General features: G+C 38.7%; 1 protein-coding gene across 10 annotated transcripts in view; it reads left to right on the top strand.

Annotated features, from left to right (window-relative positions):
- The window catches only part of TIA1 (TIA1 cytotoxic granule associated RNA binding protein), a 32,560-nt gene extending 20,940 nt beyond the window's left edge, over positions 1 to 11,620 (top strand). For 5 of the 10 annotated variants that reach the window (XM_045788200.2, XM_045788197.2, XM_045788203.2 and 2 more), the window contains 6 exons: positions 5,158 to 5,266; positions 5,656 to 5,751; positions 5,867 to 5,951; positions 6,323 to 6,446; positions 7,615 to 7,760; positions 8,889 to 11,620. In XM_045788200.2, the coding sequence (XP_045644156.1) occupies positions 5,158 to 5,266; positions 5,656 to 5,751; positions 5,867 to 5,951; positions 6,323 to 6,446; positions 7,615 to 7,760; positions 8,889 to 9,015 (687 nt within the window). In that variant the 3' untranslated portion in view covers positions 9,016 to 11,620. Of the gene's footprint in view, positions 1 to 5,157; positions 5,399 to 5,655; positions 5,752 to 5,866; positions 5,952 to 6,322; positions 6,447 to 7,614; positions 7,761 to 8,888 lie in introns of those variants that run through there. The other 5 variants (XM_045788201.2, XM_045788199.2, XR_006777863.2 and 2 more) reach the window with 4 other exon arrangements.
- Positions 11,621 to 20,572: the final 8,952 nt, after the last annotated feature.

The following is a 20,572-nucleotide window of genomic DNA, read 5'->3' as shown; positions in this document are numbered from 1 at the left end:
CTTGGGGCTCAATCCCAGGACCCTCAGATCATGACCTGAGCTAAAGTCAGACACTTAACTAAGCCAGCTAGGTGCCCTGGGATCTAGTTATTTAAATGTGTTGTACAGAGCCATCTAGGTGCTCAGATGGTTAAGTGTCTGCATTCGGCTCAGGTCTTGATCTCCAGGTTCTGGGATCAAGCCCTGCATCTGGCTTCCTGATCGACGGGGAGTCTGCCTCTTCCTCCCACTGCTCTTGCTTTCTCTCCCTCCCTCTCTCAAGTAAATAAATAAAATCTTAAAAAAAAAAAATGTGTTGTGCAGTATAGCTTTCATCTTCCTTTCATGAAGTGAAAATGTCTTCTAAGAAAGGAAATCTTGTGAAGAAAGTGAGTAAGCCTAAGAGGTCCGGAAAAACCCATATATTAGAAAAACTTGGAAATGGTAAAGCATATTGAGAGGTGAAAAGATAAAATCTCTGCCATGTACATATCCCATCTACTATTTATAAGGGTTTTTTTTTTCTGTGAGATGAGAATATAAAAATTATTGATTTCAAGAGCTTTACTGTTAATCATAGCATAATATTTAGGAAAGGTAGAAAAATACTTCATACAATGGGTTGATAGCCACAGTTAGTGTGAGTTCCTTGGAAGATCGATATATAGGATATTAATGTTTTGTGCTATGTTGGGGAAATAGGCTTTTGTGGACTAGGAACTAATTTTTCCATTTGAGATTATGGTGTATAGGTCCCTGCTATATAAAAATCACTAATGCATAGAGTCAGCAAAGAATATCTGTATGGCCCCTGGTGTCAACCAGAGATGGATTTGAATCCTAACAGCCATCCTATGGTAGGTTAACTTTGAGGAAGTAATTTATTTTCCTCAGTTTACATTTCAGCGTCTATAAAATTTGTTTTATGTGATTGGCAGCACTCTGGTGTGGCGAAGTACCCCAGCCCTAATTGTGGTTATCCTTCACTCTCTTGCCTCTCTTCCCATGTCGGGCATGCTACAGGCAAACTCCAGTACTGATGGAACATAGCTTTTCTGCCTACTCTGAAGTAATGAAATACTGCTAAAGAAGAACTGACTCAACTGGTTTCGCTTCTAAATTAATGGTTACAAATGTTAAATGAGTGCATGGTACTATCTTTGCAAACCTGTTTCTTTAGTAAGTTTGAGTTCCCATTCTTTGTTACAATTGTTTCATGCCCCCTCCTGTCTCCTCAAATATTCCTCGCGCCTTTCTCCATCGTCACCCTAAAGATGACAACCTTCATGCTTTGAGAAAACAGAAGCTATACAAGAATGCCCTCAGCTTTCAACCACCTTCCTCTTCCTGTTACAGTAGAAGAAATGTCCTTTCTGTGCAAGGTCAAACCACTGAAAACTGGGATCCTACCTATCTTGCCTTTTCAGGGACCTTGTTCCTGTGCTTAATCATTTTTTTCCCTTTATTGAGATATAATTCACATACCACAAAATCTGCTTGTTTCGTGTATACAGTTAAGTTGTTTTTAGGATATTCACAGCTGTCACAATTTTAGAATATTTTCATCACCCCAAAAAGAAACTACATACGCATTGGCAGTCACCGTCCTTTTCCTTCTACACCTTCTCTTCCTCAGCCCTGAGCAACCTTTTTTTCTTTTTTCTTTTTTTTTTGAGGGGAGGTTAAGGAGGGAGAGAATCTTAAGCAGGTTCCACGCCCAGTGCAGAGCCCCACACAGGGCTCGATCTCATGACCCTGAGATCATGACCTGAGCCGAAATCAAGAGTTGGACACTTAACTGGCTGACCCACCCAGGCGCCCCAGCCCTGAGCAACTATCAATCTACTACTATATCTACTCTTATTAATCTACTACTATAGATTTCTGTGTTTTGAACATTTTCTTTCTATAAATAGAATTGACTAATATGTTCTTTGCTGTTCTCTTGTCCTCTGTCATCAGTCTTTCCCTCTCCACTGGATCATTCCCATCAACCAAAAAACATGTTCTATGTATTAATCAAAAGCATGTTGGGGTACCTGGCTGACTCAGTTGGTAGAGCATGCAACTCTTGGTCTCAGGGTCGTGAGATCAAGCCCCATGTTGGGCATGGAGCCTACCTTAAACACACAGACTTGACCCCATATCCCTTTCCTACGTATCCCCCCCATTTCTCTTCCATAATTCAGAATCAAACTTCTCAAAAGATTTGTTTCCATGTGCTTCCACTTCATGTCCCGTTCACAATAATACACACACACACCATAAAAAGTTTTTTCCCTCTTTTGTGAGTAGTTGAATTTGTTTTGTAGGGCTGCTGTATCATAGTACCATAAGCTGAATGACTTAAAACAACAGAAATTTGTTCTCTTCAAGTTCTGGTGGTAGAAGTCCAGAATCGAGGTTGTCATCATGGCCATGCTTCCTCTCAGGGCTCTGTGGAAGAACTCTCCCTTGTAGTTTCTGACCGTTGTCAGCAATCGTTGGTATTGTTGGTATCCTTGGCTTGTAGCTACATCATTCTAGTCTCTGCCTTATTTTTCACATGGCCTTTTCCCCCCAGATGTGTCCACATTGTCTTCTCATTCTTCTTATAAGGTCATCGGGTCATACTGGGTTTAGGGCCCACCCTAATCCAGGATGATCTCATCTTTTTTTTTTTTTTTTTTTAAGATTTTATGTATGTATGTATGTATGTATGTATTTGAGAGAAGAGAGCATGAGCAGGGTGGGGAGGGGCAGAGGGAGAAGCAGACTCCCCTCTGAGCAGGGAGCCTGATGTGGGGCTCGATCCCAGAACCCTGGGACCATGACCTGAGCCAAAGGTAGACACTTAACCGACTGAGCCACCCAGGTGCCACAAGATTTTATTTTAGAGAGAACATGCATGAGTGAGGGTGGGGGCAGAGGCAATCCTGAAGCAGACTCTCTGCTGAGCATGGAGCCTGGCCTTTCAGGGCTTGATCCCACAACCCATGTGATCACAACCTGAGCCGAAACCAGGAGTTGAACACTCAACCTTCTGTGCCACCCAGGAGCCCCTAGGATGATCTCATCTTAATTAACACATCTATAAGGACCCTATTTCCAGTTTGGGTCACATTCACTGTTGGGAGCAGGTGGTAGTTGGGACTTTATGTTAATTTAAGGGACACAATTCAACCCACAACAATAAATATGTCCTGGAATTCTAACTGATAGGTATGGTAAACAATGTTTCTTTCTTTTTAAGAATATGCATTTCCTTTTTATGTGTGTCAAGAATGGCCTTTAGCCTTGAATTTGCCTGTTCTTTCATTCTAGATTAAGCCCACATATACACAAGCAGAATTGAACCCCATTTACTTTTTAGTCCACTGTAAGCTGGCTTTTGTTGTCACTCTGTATCAACACTACTTTTTTCAGGTTTACCATAGATTTCTACTACTTTGGCTCTGTAACAGTACACTCTTGTGGGTTTCTCCTTCATCACTGGGAACAACTTAGGCACCTTCGCTAGTAATTTTTTACCTAGTTTTCAGGTTTTGCTCTCTTTCAGGATGTCTTCTTTTCTCTCTAGTCTGTCTTTGTGACTCTGAAGTCCATATCTCCAATTCAGTTTACTTCTTTGTGCTCCATACTTACTAACAAGTGGTTTTCATTTAGATGTCTTACAGACATCTCAAACTTGCTGGGTTTTAAATGGAGTTCTTAGTTTCTTCTTCAAACCTGTTTTCCTCCTTTTGCATTTCAGTAAATGCTAACTAACACTGTCCTCCCTAATACCCAAGAAGGAATGTAGGAGTTATCTTTGATTTCCTCCCCTTTTACTTTGTATTACCAAAGCTCTGTTGAATCTTTCCATAGGTTATATCCACTGCTATGGGTATTGCTTTAGTCTCAGAATGTCTTTTTCCTCTTACTAACCCATCTCCCTAAACCATTCTCTTCCCCTAGTGCTAAGAATGGACTTGTTAAGACATAAATCAGATCATGACAGTCTCTTACTTTAAATCTTTTATTGGCTTTTTATTATAGGCACCCTTTTTTAGCTCACTAGATTCCACTAAAACTAGTTGTCTTTGACATGCCTTTTTGTTGTTGTTACTGTTGTTTAAGATTTTATATATTTATTTGAGAGAGCACACACAAGCAGGGTGAGGGGCAGAGGGAGAAGCAGACTCCCTACTAAGCAGGGAGCCAGATGTAGGACTCAATCCCAGGACTCTGGGATCTGTACCTGAGCTGAAGGCAGACCCTTAACCTTCTGAGCCACCCAGGCATCCCCAACATGCTTTTTTCAGATACATAACAAACTCTTTCCTGCCGGAACACACTTTACAATGCTTTTCTCTTCACCAGGGTCTTTCTTCCCTGGGGTTTTGACTTGCTAGCTCCTATTCCTCTCAGTTTCAGTATAAATGATGTATTTTAGAGAGACCTTCCCTAATCATGCTGTCTGAAGTAGATCCCAAAGCCCATATTCTCTATGTCATCCTTTTGTGTTTTTTTAAAGATTTTTAAAAGTTTTTTTAAATGTATTTGAGAGAGAGCACACAAGCAGAGGGATTGGCAGGCAGAGAGAGAAGCAGGCTCCCCACCAAGCAGAGGCTCCTTCCCAGGACCCCGGGATCATAACCTGAGCCAAAGGCAAACATGTAACCAACTGAGCCACCCAGGTGCCACCATCCTTTTGCTTCTGTCATGGCATTTCCCACAATTTGTGATGAGTTTGTGGCCCCAAAAGAATGTCAGCTCTGTGTCAGCAGAGACCATGTCTGTCTCATGAACCGGTGAATCCCTAGCACTTAATGGGCTGCCTAGAACATTATAGTTATTCAGTGTTTACTTGTTGGGTGAATGAGAAACCAAATACTGTCACAAGTTTGTTGGATTGTGTAAAATGAGATTTTCATCCATAATAGTCTGAGTTATTACATGAACTTTATAATAGCTATCTTAAGGGCTTTGGGGCTCTGAACTTTTTTCAGGTAATTAGCATTCCCAAAGTCTGATATCCAAATAAAGATAATTTAAAAGCATCATTGCATTTTAGGAAACATATCGTATGTTGGGTATTTTATAAAGCATTTTCATTCAGTAGACATTTTTGAAAAGCAACTGAATTTTCTCTGCTGCTAATAGTCTTTCAACATCAACTAATGGTGGCTTCTTTGTCATTTCTAATGTGCGGAACAGGATGCCGAAAACGCCATTCAGCAGATGGGTGGCCAGTGGCTTGGTGGAAGACAAATCAGAACTAACTGGGCAACCCGAAAGCCTCCAGCTCCAAAGAGTACATATGAGTGTAGGTGTATTGGAGAAGAAAAGGAAATGTGGAATTTTGGAGAAAAATACACTAGATTTTAAATGTTAGAGCTGTTCCCGGAGACTTATTGCAGAAATAGATGAGAAGCAAATCAAGACTACTGTTGAAAATGTACTTAGTTTTCATTTTTGTAATTTTAAATAATAAAAGATATTGTCTCTAATGTTAAGTCTCCTATTAAATAGAGAATATTGAGTAATTTTTTAGACATTCTTGGGGGAGATTTAATCCTCAATCAGATGTATTATGTATTATGTAAGCATTTTGGTCAAGGTAAAAATTACCATTACAGCAGTAGTTGATGCTGCTTTTCTCTTTCTGAATATTTTATTTAATGAATTTAAAATATTAAACTCTTCCCTCCCCAGCAAACACCAAACAGCTATCATATGATGAGGTTGTAAATCAGTCTAGTCCAAGCAACTGTACTGTATACTGTGGAGGTGTCACTTCTGGGCTGACAGGTATGGGAACCTTACCTGTGTGGCATTTTGAGGCTATAATTTTTTAACTGAAAAGCTTAATGTCTGTAGGATTTTATATAACTTGGTGTGGTTTCTTTTGATTTTTGTCTAACAGAACAACTGATGCGTCAGACTTTTTCACCATTTGGACAAATAATGGAAATTCGAGTCTTTCCAGATAAAGGATATTCATTTGTTCGGTATGGGTGGTTTTTTAAAAAAGCTTTTTCCCCAAAAAATCATTTTGAATATTTAACTTAGTATTTTTTTTTAAATTTACCTTGGTTGTAAAAAAAATAGAAATTTCACTAGCATTTAGCAATATTTGCCACTATGTTTTAATGGCTCCCTCCTTAAAACCCCAAGATCAATAAAACCATTCTCAGTTAAAAGAAGTTTCTCCAGAACTACAAGATTTTTGAAAAAAAATATACCAAAGAAAATACACCATCTTATTCTTTTGTGTGAAGTTCCTGTTTTACCTCAGTCTCAGCTTGATTTTTAGAAATGGGTTTATTCATAAGTACTTTAAACAGTTTATATTGGTGATTCTTAATATTCTTTTCAATAGGTTCAATTCCCATGAAAGTGCAGCACATGCAATCGTTTCTGTTAATGGAACTACCATTGAAGGTCATGTCGTGAAATGCTATTGGGGCAAAGAAACTCTTGATATGATAAATCCTGTGCAGCAGGTGAGAGGTTCTTGACTTTGCACAGTAATTGCTGGGCTAAAAATAGGTTATTTTAAAATGAAATTATTGATAATCCTTGTTAATAGTTTCTAGCTAAAATGATAATATATAAGGGCTCTTCCTACATGTATTATACTTCTAGAGTGGTAGTTTACCTAACAGGGTATTCAGGCTTTTTTCTTAACACTTGGTAGATTTATTCACATACTATTTGGAGAACTCACAAGCATGTTTGACTCAGTTAAAACAAAAGCTATAAATATATTTATTTAGAGTCTTGGCGTTTTTTCTAGATTTTGCTGCTTTTGTTTTTCCAGGCAGCTTTACTGGTTCAAATGTGATCCCATAAAGATTTCTATGAGGAGCTGCCTGGGGTGGCTCAATCAGTGAAGCGTCTTACTCTGTTTTTGTTTGTTTGTTTGTTTGTTTGAAGATTTTATTTATTTATTTGACAGGGAGACAGAAAGACAGGGAACACAAGCAGGGGGAGCGGGAGCGGAGAAGGAGAAGCAGGCTCCTGGAGCCTGATGCGGGCCTCAATCCCAGGACCCTGGGATCATGATCCGAGCCAAAGGTAGACGGCTAACCAACTGAGCCATGCAGGCGTGCCTTGTGTCTGACTCTTGATTTCGGTTCAGGTCATGATCTCAGGGTCCTGAAATCAAGCCCCGGGTCAGCTCTGTGCTGGGCGTGGAGCCTGTTTAATATCCCCTGCCTTGCACATTCTTGCACTCTCGCTTTAAAAAAAAAAAAAAAAAAAAAAAAAAAAAACTTTCTGTGAAGAAACTATAAGCGGAGCACCAAGATAGGAATAAGAAAATCCTAAACTATGTAAACTGAATATAGGGATAAGTAATCTTTTCTATCTTCCCTATCTAGTTTAATTTATAAAACACTTAAACATTGTACTGAGTTTGATATTTATTACTGGGACATTATCTACTGCCTTACAAAGAGTGTGCCATTTAGAGCATCATGTAGTTAGAGCAGTATAACCTTACTTTTTTTTTTTTAATGCATTCATCTTATAAATTCTTGTTTATCTTTTTATTTTAATTGCAATGATGGCCCTATGTGTTACAGCTACATATTTGTGGTACATTAGGACTGTGTGTATACATATAACTTCAAATAATACTAAATTACTTGTTATAATTTTACTTAATAGCAGAATCAAATTGGATATCCACAAGCTTATGGCCAGTGGGGCCAGTGGTATGGAAATGCACAACAAATTGGCCAGTATATGCCTAATGGTTGGCAAGTACCTGCATATGGAATGTATGGCCAGGCATGGAATCAGCAGGGATTTAAGTAAGCATATTTGCTTTTTTCCTTTATTATTAGCCTTTGAAAAGTTAAGAATTTAGGAAGAGATTTTAAGTAATTAGTAGGTAATGTGGTCCTCTGTCTAAAGCAATTTTTAGCCATTCAAGGACTTAGTTTAGAGCTGTTTTTAATTTATAATTTTAAGTGTATTTCTTTAAAAATTTGGAAATATGCTGCTCTGAGACATAACAAGTGTTAAAAGAATTTTTGGTAATGCTTGGTAATGAATCAACTAATATTTAAGTAAGAAAATGAGAGCTTAATAATTGCTAAGCTTTTTACGTGACTCATGATCATTTAGCCATTCTTGGATATGGTTGTTTTGATGCTAGTTGTTTTTATTCGTTAATGCTTCCTCTCCCCCACCCCACCCCCCCGCTGCTGTAGGGTTTATTCACACATTGTTATATGGATGCTTCTTTATACACCTTGAGTTATGAAATTTTACTAAATTTTTGAAAAAGAAACTAAAAATACTTTGCAGTTTTTATTTTAAAAGAATCTGGTTTTTGTGGGGTATCTGGCTAGCTCAGCCGTTAGACCATAAGACTCTCGATTTTGGGATTGTAAGTTTGCGCCCCATGTTGGATGTAGAGTTTACTTAAAAATAAAATCTTTAAAAAAATAAAAGAACCTTATATTTGTAATGTTGAAAAATATTATGAGCTTACATATGCTAATAATTGTTTTAATTTTTTCTTTGAGTAATAGAAGTGGTAGTAGTCTCTATTGTGCCAAATGATCGTGTTTCTTTCAGATAGTGGCTTGTTCAATGTATGTCTAACCCAGATGCACAGTTTTCCTTTCTGAGATTAGAAATGACTTTTTTCTGAATTCAAAGGGGATAAATGTTCACAGGTACAGGGTTTTTGTTTTTGTTTTTAAGCTATATTAAACTAACAAAATTAAACTGCACAAATTAAACCTATGAGGATGCTTGTTTTTAAGAGAAAAAGCTTTTGTCTTCACTTTCCCTGGCTTAACCATTACTCTTATATTTGGGCTTAAGTAAAAGTGTTTTTTCCATGTATATGTTATTTTTTCTTGGTATTGCATTTTATTTTAACCAATGGATTTTCCCCTCCTCTCTGCTTCTTTCACATTTTCTACCAGTCAGACACAGTCTTCTGCACCTTGGATGGGACCAAATTACGGAGTGCAACCACCTCCAGGACAGAATGGCAGCATGTTGCCTAATCAGCCTGCAGGGTATCGAGTGGCAGGGTATGAAACCCAGTGAAAAAGGACTCCATAATCTAAAGCCAGTGGCTTGAGGCTACAGGGAGTGTAGTAAAGCCGTTGTTTACTTAAAGATTTATCAAATCAGTCAGTGCAAATGTCAGATACAATGTATTTATTTAAAAGATTCATTTTTAATCATGAAATTACTTATCATCCACATTGTTTTAAAAAGAAACAAGATGCTGGATGTCTGCCAATTTTTGCCTTCATTACCTTTTTTGATAAAGTTTCTCAGATCCTTGTTTCAAATACAAATGCAGGGATTGCTGCCACTTTTTTAAAATTAAGAGGCAGAAAATTGCACAATGTTGAACTTTTTTCCACTAAAGTAGTGTGCAGTTCTAGTTTGCATTCCTGATATGATTTAAAACATGTAATATAAAGATGTTAAAAACAAATGAAGAACCAAAACTGTGCAGAGTCTAGAAGTTCTTTATAATCTTCAGCTTGTGCACAATTCTGTTTTAGGGTTTTTTGGGGTTTTTGTTTTGTTTTGTTTTGTTTTAAGGCATTGTTTGAACTGTCCCCCATCTCCACTGTTTTCCCTTTGGGGTTTTAAAATATAAATTATTAGTTTACATCATTTTTGTAACTACATTTGTCACAAATTTGTCTTGCCTTATTGAATTTCTGTAAAATATACTTAAATGGGGAAAAATGATGTTCACTTAGATTGAAAACTTTTCTCAGATGGATTGATAATTGCATTCATTTTGTGTTTTATATGAGAAGGTGCCTCAAGAATTCCCTCTTGGATTTGTTTAAAGGATTTTTATCTTCTGTGATAAACTTTGCTGTGTACCAGGAAATATAAAAACAAAAACTTGCTACTAAAGAAAATCTCTGAAATGTGAGAAGTTCTTATGAGCCCGTGTTAATTTCATGTGTCAACTTCTACATTTACATGTATTTTTTCATTCTGTAAAATGTTTAAGCAATTTAATATTTTGCACAGTTAGCAAGCTTTGTATGTCATTTCCTTCTTAAAGGCGTCATGCAGAGTTGACAGGAGATTTCTAAGGTTTTAAGTTGTTTGCATGTGAATATCAAATACACACTTTGGTAGTCTTTGAATACAAAATCATCTGCTCTTGTTTTTCAAGAATTTTGAGACACAAAGTTGTATGTAAAGGAATATATTAATTTGCCATTTTCTAGTTACATTTACTCAAAAAGAGTAAATCAACTTAATTTTAAAATGTACAAATGATAGCTGTGAAACTGTAGAATATCCTATATCAGGCTTGGAGTTTGTTGTGAACTTCATAATTAGCCTGAAGGACCAGCCGGGCAAAGCATTTTTTAAATGTTCAGAGGCCAAAAGATTTAAAAAAAAACAAAAAAAAAAAAACAAAAAAAAAAACCTTAAAATCCTACCTCCTTAAACAGCCTTCAAAGAGGAGAATCCTCAGTGCAATCATTATTTTGATTCTTTTGGTACCTGTTTTCCTGGAGTTCCCAATTTTATTATTTTGGGGTGGCTCCGAGCATTTAAGAGGTTTAATCTTTGATGGCATTGTTCTAGTTTTGAAATTTCTAGTACATTTCAGAGTCTCTTAGAAGAGTTGTGGGAGATTTTTGTTTTTGTTTTCAGTGAAAGTCACAAACTTTCTTCTTCCTTTACTCACAAAGGGGAAGAGTCCCCAGTATACATATTTGGATGGTTCGTTGTTTTTAAGACCTTCAGAGAGCTCCTAGCATTTAGCAACAGAAAAGGCCTGTGAAATCTTAAGTTTCCTGGCCTTGTCTCTTCCAGGTAGGAGCAAATTAAGCTGGTCTCTAAAGCCAATATTCATGTAAACCAGAGCCCAGGAAAGACAGCTCATAAGTGTATAATTCTCTGGAGCTCAATTCTATGCAGTTGTACTGATGTTTCATTACGTCACTGTGTATTTTTAAGTGTTGATACATTAAAAGTTGCTTTATGGAAGATGAGTTAATTTTTTAAATCCTTTGGAATTTTATTTACTTGTTAACTTCTACAGATCAGGGCATGCAACCAGAAGCAGCTTAAATGAAATACTCAAAAAATAAAATATCAGGAAGCTATTTTTAGATTCTTCTGGTTTATGTTTCTATTTTAGGACCCTCATTATTTTTCTTACTCAAAAATATTTTATTTCCTGTACATCTGTGGACTGCAGGGTAAATTATTTGGGCATAAGTAATTTAAGTGAAAGTATAGTTTTTCCTTCATTTTGACTATCTCAAGTAACACTTTTTATTAGCCAGTATATTTTCTTATTGCACAAATCTTAAAGTGTACATTAACTACTTTTTGAGAAGAAAGTGGTATTTCTCAAAAAGTTACTACTGAACAAATTGACATTTCAGGAGCATTGCTAACTTTGGTTTAAATCTTACTCCTACTGTTAAAATCATTTAAAGATTTTTTAGTCTAAAAATAATACTGGTATTATTATCAGGTAAGGAAATTAAAGTTTTAAAAATGGTTTCGTTCTCTGAAATATGCATTCAGATTTTACTATAAAATACATCTGGTACTGTAAAGAACCTGAAGTGATTCACACTTAATGGGTCGTTAATCCAGTATTCTTTGCCCTGACTGTTTGGATATTAAAGTTCCTTTATGTTTTCTATAACCTGTGGGATCTTCTTGCAGTGATTATTGTGTGTGAAAGATTTTTCTTTTTGGTCTAACCATATTGTTATATTCACTCAGGTATTTGTTAGATTTTTCTTTTTTTAACCTTATTCCAGAAACCACTGTTTGCATTGGATTACTATTTAATACCACAAAGAATTGGCATTCTGTAGATTTAATTCATTATGGAACCAGGATCTCATTTTCCTTGTTGATACTATCTCCCTGTTGAAAATGAGTTCCGCATTCTAGTTTTAGTCTCTTGTTTCGTCCCTGTGCTTGCTTGTCTTCCTTCTGTATGTGTTAAGAGTTCAGTTGATATTTGAGAAGGCAGTTGGTAGGGACTAGATTATATACACAAAGAGAGGTTTACTAAGTGCTGTGGGATGCTTCTGAGGTTACGGTTAAATTGGAAAAGTAAGGTGTGTTTGTAGGAATTAAAAAACAAACCCTTTAGAGGCACCTAGCTGGCTCAGTTGGTAGAAAACATCTAACACTTGATCTTGGGGTTGTGAGTTCAAAACCCCACTTTGGGTGTAGAGATTACTTAAAAAAACAAACAAAAACCTCTTCAGTGAAAGATGATTTATAAAGACAAAATCTTTTTTGTAGAGGGTTTCATTTTTTCCTGTCACTGCATTTTGACTGTTGTGTTTAGAACCTACCTTCTGTTCACCTTCAAAACAACACATTTTAATTTAGGAGCCTTAATAAAACGTATATGAATGTGTCTCAGTTGAATAGGATGTTATATTATGGCCTCTGAAGTTGGAAGTGGCTGAAGTTCTGATAGCAATTCAACTAAAAAAGGAAAAAGACATCTGACAAGGATTACTAGGCTAGGAAAAGGGATTAAGTACAGTTTTACTAATATAAGGTAAATGAGATTCCTAGCTCCTTATCCTTGTTCAGCTCTAGGATTTGGAGGATCCTTATATGGAAAAAATAAGAGTAACTTATCTTATGAACATCATCTTTTTTTTTGAAAGAAAAGACAGATGCTGACATTTGAGGGTCCCCACCAAGAAGCCAGCTGGCCACAGCCCCCTACAGTGGAGAATGCCAATCCGCAGGCCCTGCCCATGTACACAAGTCTTCCAAACAGGTGTTCAGTGCTTCACTTTTAAAAAAAGACAGCTAAAGATCACCAGAAATTGGGCACCTGGATGGCTCAGTCAGTTAAGTGTATGCCTTTGGCTCAGGTCGTGATCCCAGGGTCCTGGGATTGAGCCCCTCATTGAGCTCCTGGCTCAGGAGAAAGCCTGCTTCTCCCTCTGCCCCTCCCCCTGCTCATGCTTTCTCTCTCTCTCCCCCACCCTCTCTCAAATAAATAAAATCTTTTTTAAAAAAATCACCAGAAATTGAGGAAAACTTTGTGAAAGATCTAAACAAAAAGCAATTCTCAAGAGTCAAAAAAAACTTCTAAGAACTGTAATAGCCTCAGATAATAAGAAGATACTCTGAGAAATTAGAACAGGATACTAATAAAATGTTAGAAGAAATTAAAATATGAATACATTTAGTGAGAATATTAAAAGACAAGGAAATGTTCTAGAACAGAAATTAAAAGTGGAGGGGGAAAATAAATAGGAATCAATTCAGGAGGTTTAAATACAACCAATAGGAGTTCCAGGAAGAGAACTGAGAAAATAAAGCAGTGGTTGAAATTTATTAGAAAATAAAATTTCCTTGATAAAATTATGAGTCTCAAGATTGAAAAAAAGCTATTATTAAATTAGCACAATAAATATGAAAGACCCATAGGAAGGCACATTACCATGAAATTTTAGGACACCATAGAATAAAATTTACCAGAAAGCAAAAGAATTGAGAATAATACTCAACAGCAACACTAGAAACTAGGGAATCTGTGGGGTAGTGTCTTCAAAAGTTTGAATTATATATCCAATGGTATTTTATACACACATATGCACTCTCATGGGTGACCATAGAATAAAGACATTTTTGGATGTGCAACTTAAAAGATTCTCTTCACTGGTTCTCAGTTACTGGATAAGCTCCACAAAAATGAGAGCAAATAAAAAAATGTGTCTAGGGGCGCCTGGGTGGCACAGTTGTTAAGCGTCTGCCTTCGGCCCAGGGCGTGATCCCGGAGTTCCGGGATCGAGCCCCACATCAGGCTCCTCCGCTATGAGCCTGCTTCTTCCTCTCCCACTCCCCCTGCTTGTGTTCCCTCTCTCTCTCTGGCTGTCTCTGTCAAATAAATAAAATCTTTAAAAAAAAAAAAATGTGTCTAGAAATGGGACCCAGCATGGGAGTCCTGGATAACAGCTGTGAAGCAACTGGGCAGCCAGTCTAGATTGATGGTCAGAGGGCTCAACTTGATCATCTGACAGATTGGGCTATGTAGATAATTACAGAATGAGCCATTTTACGGGAGGGCGGAGGATATAAGAAGACTCCAATGTCAGAAGAAAATCGGGCAAGTGAGAAAAGGCAATTGTCGGGAAAAACATCCTACCAAAAGGGAAACATTCCCTTCCTGGGCCAAGTACGTGTACTAAGATACTTAAAAAGTTTTCCTGAATTACATTAATAAATATTTGTAGTATTCCACAGCTTAGAATATTGTTGGATTTCCTCTGCTTATCATCTGTTTCAATCATTTGTTCTTAGTTCTTTTATCTTTTTGTTTGCTTTTCTCATTTCTAATCTCTGTTCTTAACATGCTTCCTGTGGTTTCCAGACTCACTTGTGCTCCTTTTAATTTAGTCATTTTTTAAATAATTTTTTTATGTTAGTCATCTTACAGTATATCCTTAGTTTTTGATATAATGTTCCATGATTCATTATTTGTGTATAACACCCAGTGCACCATGCAATATGTGCCCTCCTTAATACCCATCACCGACCTATCCCAGTCCCCTACCTGCTCCCCTCTGAAGCCCTCTGTTTCCCAGAGTCCATAGTCTCATGGTTCATTCTCCCTTCTGTTTACCCCCCCTTCATTCTTTCCTTCCTTCTACCGATCTTCCTGCTATTTCTTATGTTCCATAAATGAGTGAAACCATATGATAATTGTCTTTCTCTGCTGGAGGAGATTATGCTAAGTGAAATTAGTCTTTTTTTTTTTTTTAAAGATTTATTCATTTTAGACAGATCCAGAGAGAATGAATGAGGGGAGGGGCAGAAGGAGACAGAATCCACAAGCTGACTCCCTGCTGAGCATGGAGCCTGACGTGTGGCTCCCTCAGACCCTGAGATGACCTGAGCAGAAACCAGGAGCTGGCCGCTCAACTGACTGAGCCACCCAGGTGCCCCCTAGTCTTAATTTCTGAAGTGGTTTTGTCATTTTCTGTTTCCTAAATTAAAACCAATTTCTGTTTTACTTCAGGGACCTATCTTCCCTGAGTTCTTGTTTGTTTTTTTTTTGTTTGTTTTTTGTTTTTTTTAATTCCAGTAGAGTTAGCATACAGCGTTTTATTACTTTCAGATGTGCAATATAGTGATTCTGCAGTTCTATGCATTACTCAGTGTTCATAAGATAAGTTACTCTTAATCCCTCTCACCTATTTCACCTATCACCCCACCCACCTCCCCTCTGGCAACCATCAGTTTGCTCTCTGTAGTTAAGAGTTTGTTTTTTTGGTTTCTCTTTTTTTCTTTGTTTTTCTTAAATTCCACATGTAAGTGAAATCACATATGGTGACATACAGTCAAATCATCTGTCTCTGATTTATTTCACTTAGTATTATATTGCAGATCCACCCATATTGCTCCAAGGGGCAATATTTTATTCTTTTTCATGACTGAGTAATGGTGTGTGTGCGTGTTTGTAAACCCCTCATCGTTATCCATTCATCTACCGATGGGCACTTGAGCCAAATACCATAATTTGGCTATTGTAGGTAATGCTGCAGTAAACCTAGGAGGGCTTATCTATTTTTCGAACTAAAGTTTCTGTATTCTTTGGGAAAATACTTAGTAGTAGGATTACTGGATCATGTGGTAATTCTATTTTTAATTTTTTTTTTAAAGATATTATTTATTTGACAGAGCCAGCGAGAGAGAGAACACAAGCAAGGGGACTGTGAGAGGGAGAAGCAAGCTTCCCCCCGAGCAGGGAGCCCGATGCAGGGCTTGATCCCAGGACCCTGGGATCATGACCTGAGCCGAAGGCAGATGCTCAATGGCTGAGCCACCCAGGCGCCTCTATTTTTAATTTTTTGAGGAAACTCCATATTGTTTTCCCACAGTGGCTGCACCAGTTTGCATTCCCATCAGCAGCTCATGGGGATTCCTTTTTCTCCACCTTCTCACCAACAGTTGCTTCCTGTGTTTTTTATTTTCGCCATCCTGACCTGTGTGAGGAATTCTTGTATTTCATAGCTGCATTTGCTTCATTAGTTTTGTTTAATTCACATTAAAATGTTGGTGTATTATCCTTAGCTGCTTTGTGGGAACATTTTTCTTGTGTGTTTTCTCCAGGAAACTCTAGGTAAGTTTTTCTATTTCATATTTTTAATTAGAATGTCTGCACAAGTGTGTGTTTATTCCTTTCTATTTTCTTGTATTTGAAACCGTTAGGAGAATGAAGGAGAGGAAACCCGTCCAGTTTTCTCACCTCCCTCCTCTGGCCACAGTGAATTCTCTCTTTTGGGATGTGACTCCCCCCCCCCCCAAGATTTTGTTTATTTGAGAGAAAGAGCAGGAGCAGGGGGAGCAGCAGAGGGAGAGAGAGAAGCAGGCTCCCTGCTGAGCAGGGGACCCAATGCAGGGCTCGATCCCAGGACCCTGGCATCATGACCTGAGCCAAAGGCAGTTGCTTAACTGACTGAGCCACCCAGGTGTCCCCAGGATGTGACCTTGCCCAGAAGTTCTGTGAAGGCTTTCAGCTCCCTGGGTTCCTTCATCTGCTACATTAAGAGACCTAATTCCTGCCTTTCAAGGAGATCCCCTAACTTGCTTTCTGAAAGACCTGTAGACCCCCGGGCACTTCACACATCTTACTTCCCTACTGCTCCCAGCACTCACACACTTGTTCAGTCCTCACGCAGGTTCCACGCAGTGTGGCTCTTCTCAGAGTGAATATTAGCAGAGAGAGATCTGCCACCACCAGCCCACTCATCCCATTCTTCCTGCACTGCATTCTATTGGCCTCCCATCCAGTACAGCTCAATGTGGAATTGGTAAGTTTTCTCTGCCTCCTTAGTGTCACCTAATACAGTGTTTGTGGGGTCAGTGGTCATATGTTTTCCTTTGCTATGGTTTCTAGGAGGGGTGAAAAGATCCAGAACCAGGCTGCTAACATGTTTCTACAGAAACAGAAGCCCAAAAGAATCTTTAAAAGAAGTAATCCGATTGTGACACACACACCCCCTCCACCCCTGCTTGAAAGTCTTTGCTTCAAATTGCATTTAAGATGTAATCTAAAATCTTTAATAAGGGGGGTGCCTGGCTGGCTCAGTGGGTAGAGCATGAGACTCTTGATCTTGGAGTTGTGAGTTCAAGCCCCAAGTTGGGTGTGGAGATTACTTAAAAGTAAAATCTTTAAATAATGTGGTCTGTATTGCCTTCTGTGCAATCTTCCAACTTCATAGCAAGCCATTCTCCACTCTCCCATAAGCCCTTCTGCTCCACACTCATCTCTAAGTTTCTTGAATAAGTAAACACTTTTGGTCAGGAGACAGAGACCAACACTAAAAATTTGAAAAGGAATTTTTTTTTAACATTTTTATTTATTTATTTATTTGACAGAGCACAAGCAGGGAGAGCAGCAGAGGGAGAGGGAGAAACAGGCTCCCCGCTGGGCAGGGAGCTCGGACACTGGGCTGGATCCCCGGATCCTGGGATCATGACCTGAGCTGAAGGCAGAAGCTTAACTGACTGAGCCACCCAGGTGCCCCAAAAAGGAAATTTTAATATAAATAGTTGCTAAATAGTAAGAGGTGGTTAACTACTAAAAGGGGTAAAACAAGGACTGTTAGTTAAAGGGATCCGGAAGTCGCAGGTGAAAATAAAAGCAGCTACTACTTACAAAACAGTGGACAATGAAGGAACTAGGGGTTTAGGAGAGCCCTGAGATTCTGACCTCTTCCGAGGGGACTTGGTTACCACAGAACGTGCAGCCTGGTGAAGAAACATGCCAGAGAGCATGGGCCATAGCTGTCCATAGACATCATCTACTGTTGCCAGAGAACATGAACAGGCTCTGTAGCAGTGGTCCACCAGGTGGGAAAACAGCTGGTATCGCCAGATGTAGCAAATAAAAGCAGTCCGAAATAGTGCATGGAGCATACTTACACTAAAAATTATTTTTTGTTTAACTTGGTATTCTGTATATCTGTCACTTCTAGAAACATCTGTAAGCTGCTCCAGCTAAAGCTGCCAGGGAAGCAGCTGCAGGCTGGGGAGAGTGTAGTCTGAGGATGCAGCTAGCTGGGACAGGTCCCAAAGACCCCTGAGGGGAGCGTCAATGCATCTTCCATATACTCACTGGGCCACTGGCTCCCACACTGAATAAAAAGAGAATTAGCACCCATAAAGGAAGTACTTTCCCATCACTATCCCCTTCCATTGTTCCCGCAGTGCCCTCTATTGACAAACCCTAACATTGAGCCAACTGGCAAAAGAGATGTTTGACGAAACAAGGCAAAGAGGGGTGGGGTGGGGACTGAGACTCCTATCATGTGGCCTTGCCACCTGAATGCCTTTTGCCTGCTTTGTCTTCAGGTCTCTTAAATGTCACTTCCTCTAAAAGGCATTCCTTTACCCACAATCTAAATCATAAGTCAGTAGCTTCTCAAACCATCTTATAAAGCTTTTCCTTTATTCCATTTGTCATAATTTTTAATACAGTTGACCCTTGAACAATATAGAGGAGCACCAACCCCCTGCACAGTTGAAAATCTATGTATAACCTTTGACTTCCCCAGAACTTAACTATGAATAGCCTACTGTTGATTGGAAAACTTACCAGTAATATAAACAGTTGATCAACACATGATTTGTATAAATATTACATACCTTTTTTTTTTTTTTTTTAAATAGGCTTCACACCCAGTGTGGAGCCGAATGTGGGGCTTGAACTCACAACCCTGAGATCAAGACCTGAGCTGAAATCAAGAGTCAGACACTTAACCGACTGGCCACCCAGGCGCCCCTATACTCTGTCCTTACAATAAAGAAAGCTAGAGAAAAAAAATTTTAAGAAAAACATAACGGGGCTCCTGGGTAGTTCAGTCAATTAAGAGTCTGCCTTCGGCTCAGGTCATGATCCTGGAGTCCCAGGATCAAGGCCCATGTCAGGCTCCCTGCTTCTCTGTCTGTCTCTCCCCCACTCCGCTCATGCTCATGGGTGCTCCCTCTCTCAAATAAGTTAAAGAAAAAGGAGTTGTAAAATATATTTATAGTACTATACCATATTGAAAAAAATCTGCGTATAAGTGGACCCACACAGTTTAAACCCATGTTCAAGGGCCAACTGGTAATTATTTGTATGATTATATTTTTAAAACTTGTGTTCTTCAAAATAAACAAAAAAACTTGTGTTCTTCACTAAACCAAAAGCTGGCAACCATCTTCAACACTGTATATGTCCAGTACCTGCTAAATAATAGGTGCTCAATATATATTTGTTGAATTTAATCAATTAAACTGTTATCTTGTACAATTTGATTTTGACCAAATGGCTTTTCTACCATGTGCTGATGGTACGACCAACTAGAGTACTAGGTGTGAGGTGATAAGAGCTAAAACTAAAAGACCGAATCAGGGCCAATTCTTTATACGATGCCAAGTAATTTGAACTTTTTTTATCCTAAAAGTCCAAGGGATCCATTGATCTAATTTGTGTTTAATCAAGGTATCTCCCAGGCTCCTGGCTTGAGCAAGCAGATGGATGGTGGGGCTAGTTACTGGGGTGGGAAAAGGCAAAGGCGTAGTTTGTGAGGGTGAGGCTAGAGGCTAGTTAGAGGGCAGGAGAGGAGTTCCAGCCTTCATCATGCAGCTTGGACATGAGTGACAATCAGAAATAACCAGTAGGTAATGATAAGGAATTTAGAAGGGAGATCCAGGCTGAATATAGAGATGACAGTCATCAGCATTTAGGGGATAATTCGAAATCCATGGAATGGAAATCACCCAGAGGGATGCTAAAGTGAGAAAAACTCAGGTCCATCAGTGTTTAAGGAGGCAGAGGCAGAGGCAGAGAAACTTGCAACGGAAACTGAGAAGGAGCTGCCTGATGAGTGGGAAAAATACAGGGGGTCCTTGATGTTGCAGAAATCAAGGAGGAAAAGCTTCAAGGAAAGAGTAGTAGTCAAGTCAAATACTGCAGGAAGGAAAAATACAAGAAGTGTGAAAAGAAAAACTCCACTGGGTTTAGCAATAAGGAAGTACCTTTAAAATGAGCATTTTCAGTGAGGTAGTGGGTGCAGAGTGTGGACTACAGTGGGTTAAGGAGTGGGAGGTGAGAACAGTTTAGTTCTAGTTCGTGCAGATGGGCTTCCTGTTCATTTGGCTATAGAGAGAAGGAAAGAGAGAGAGGAGATGGGTTTAAGAAAGCAATAAATCTCAATACAATAAACTATGAATAAATTACAAAAGTAAATGACCACCCAAAAACAACCCCACCATTCAACCATCTGTAAGTATACAACAAAAAATACTCATCTCCTTTTTATATAAAAAGTAGGAACTACCATTAAAGAATGTGTTTTTGTGCGGGTATATACTGTTTCTCTAGGATACACAGAAATTGAAGGATGGGGGACACCTGGGTGGCTCAGTCAGTTAAGCGTCTGTCTGCCTTCAGCTCAGGTCATGATCCTATGGGATTGAGTCCCACATCAGGCTCCTTGCTCAGCGGGGAGCCTGCTTCTCCCTCTGCCTGCCACTCTCACCGCTTGTACTCTCACACTCTCTCTCTGGCAAATAAATAAAATCTTTACAAAGAAAAAAAAAATTAAAGGATGGGTGAAAGAAACAT

The sequence above is a fragment of the Ursus americanus genome, chromosome 7, assembly GCF_024610735.1.
Source record: "Ursus americanus isolate L20-20 chromosome 7, mUrsAme1.1.p, whole genome shotgun sequence".
Taxonomy (NCBI): Eukaryota; Metazoa; Chordata; class Mammalia; order Carnivora; family Ursidae; genus Ursus; species Ursus americanus.
This window is presented reverse-complemented; position numbering and strand designations above follow the sequence as displayed.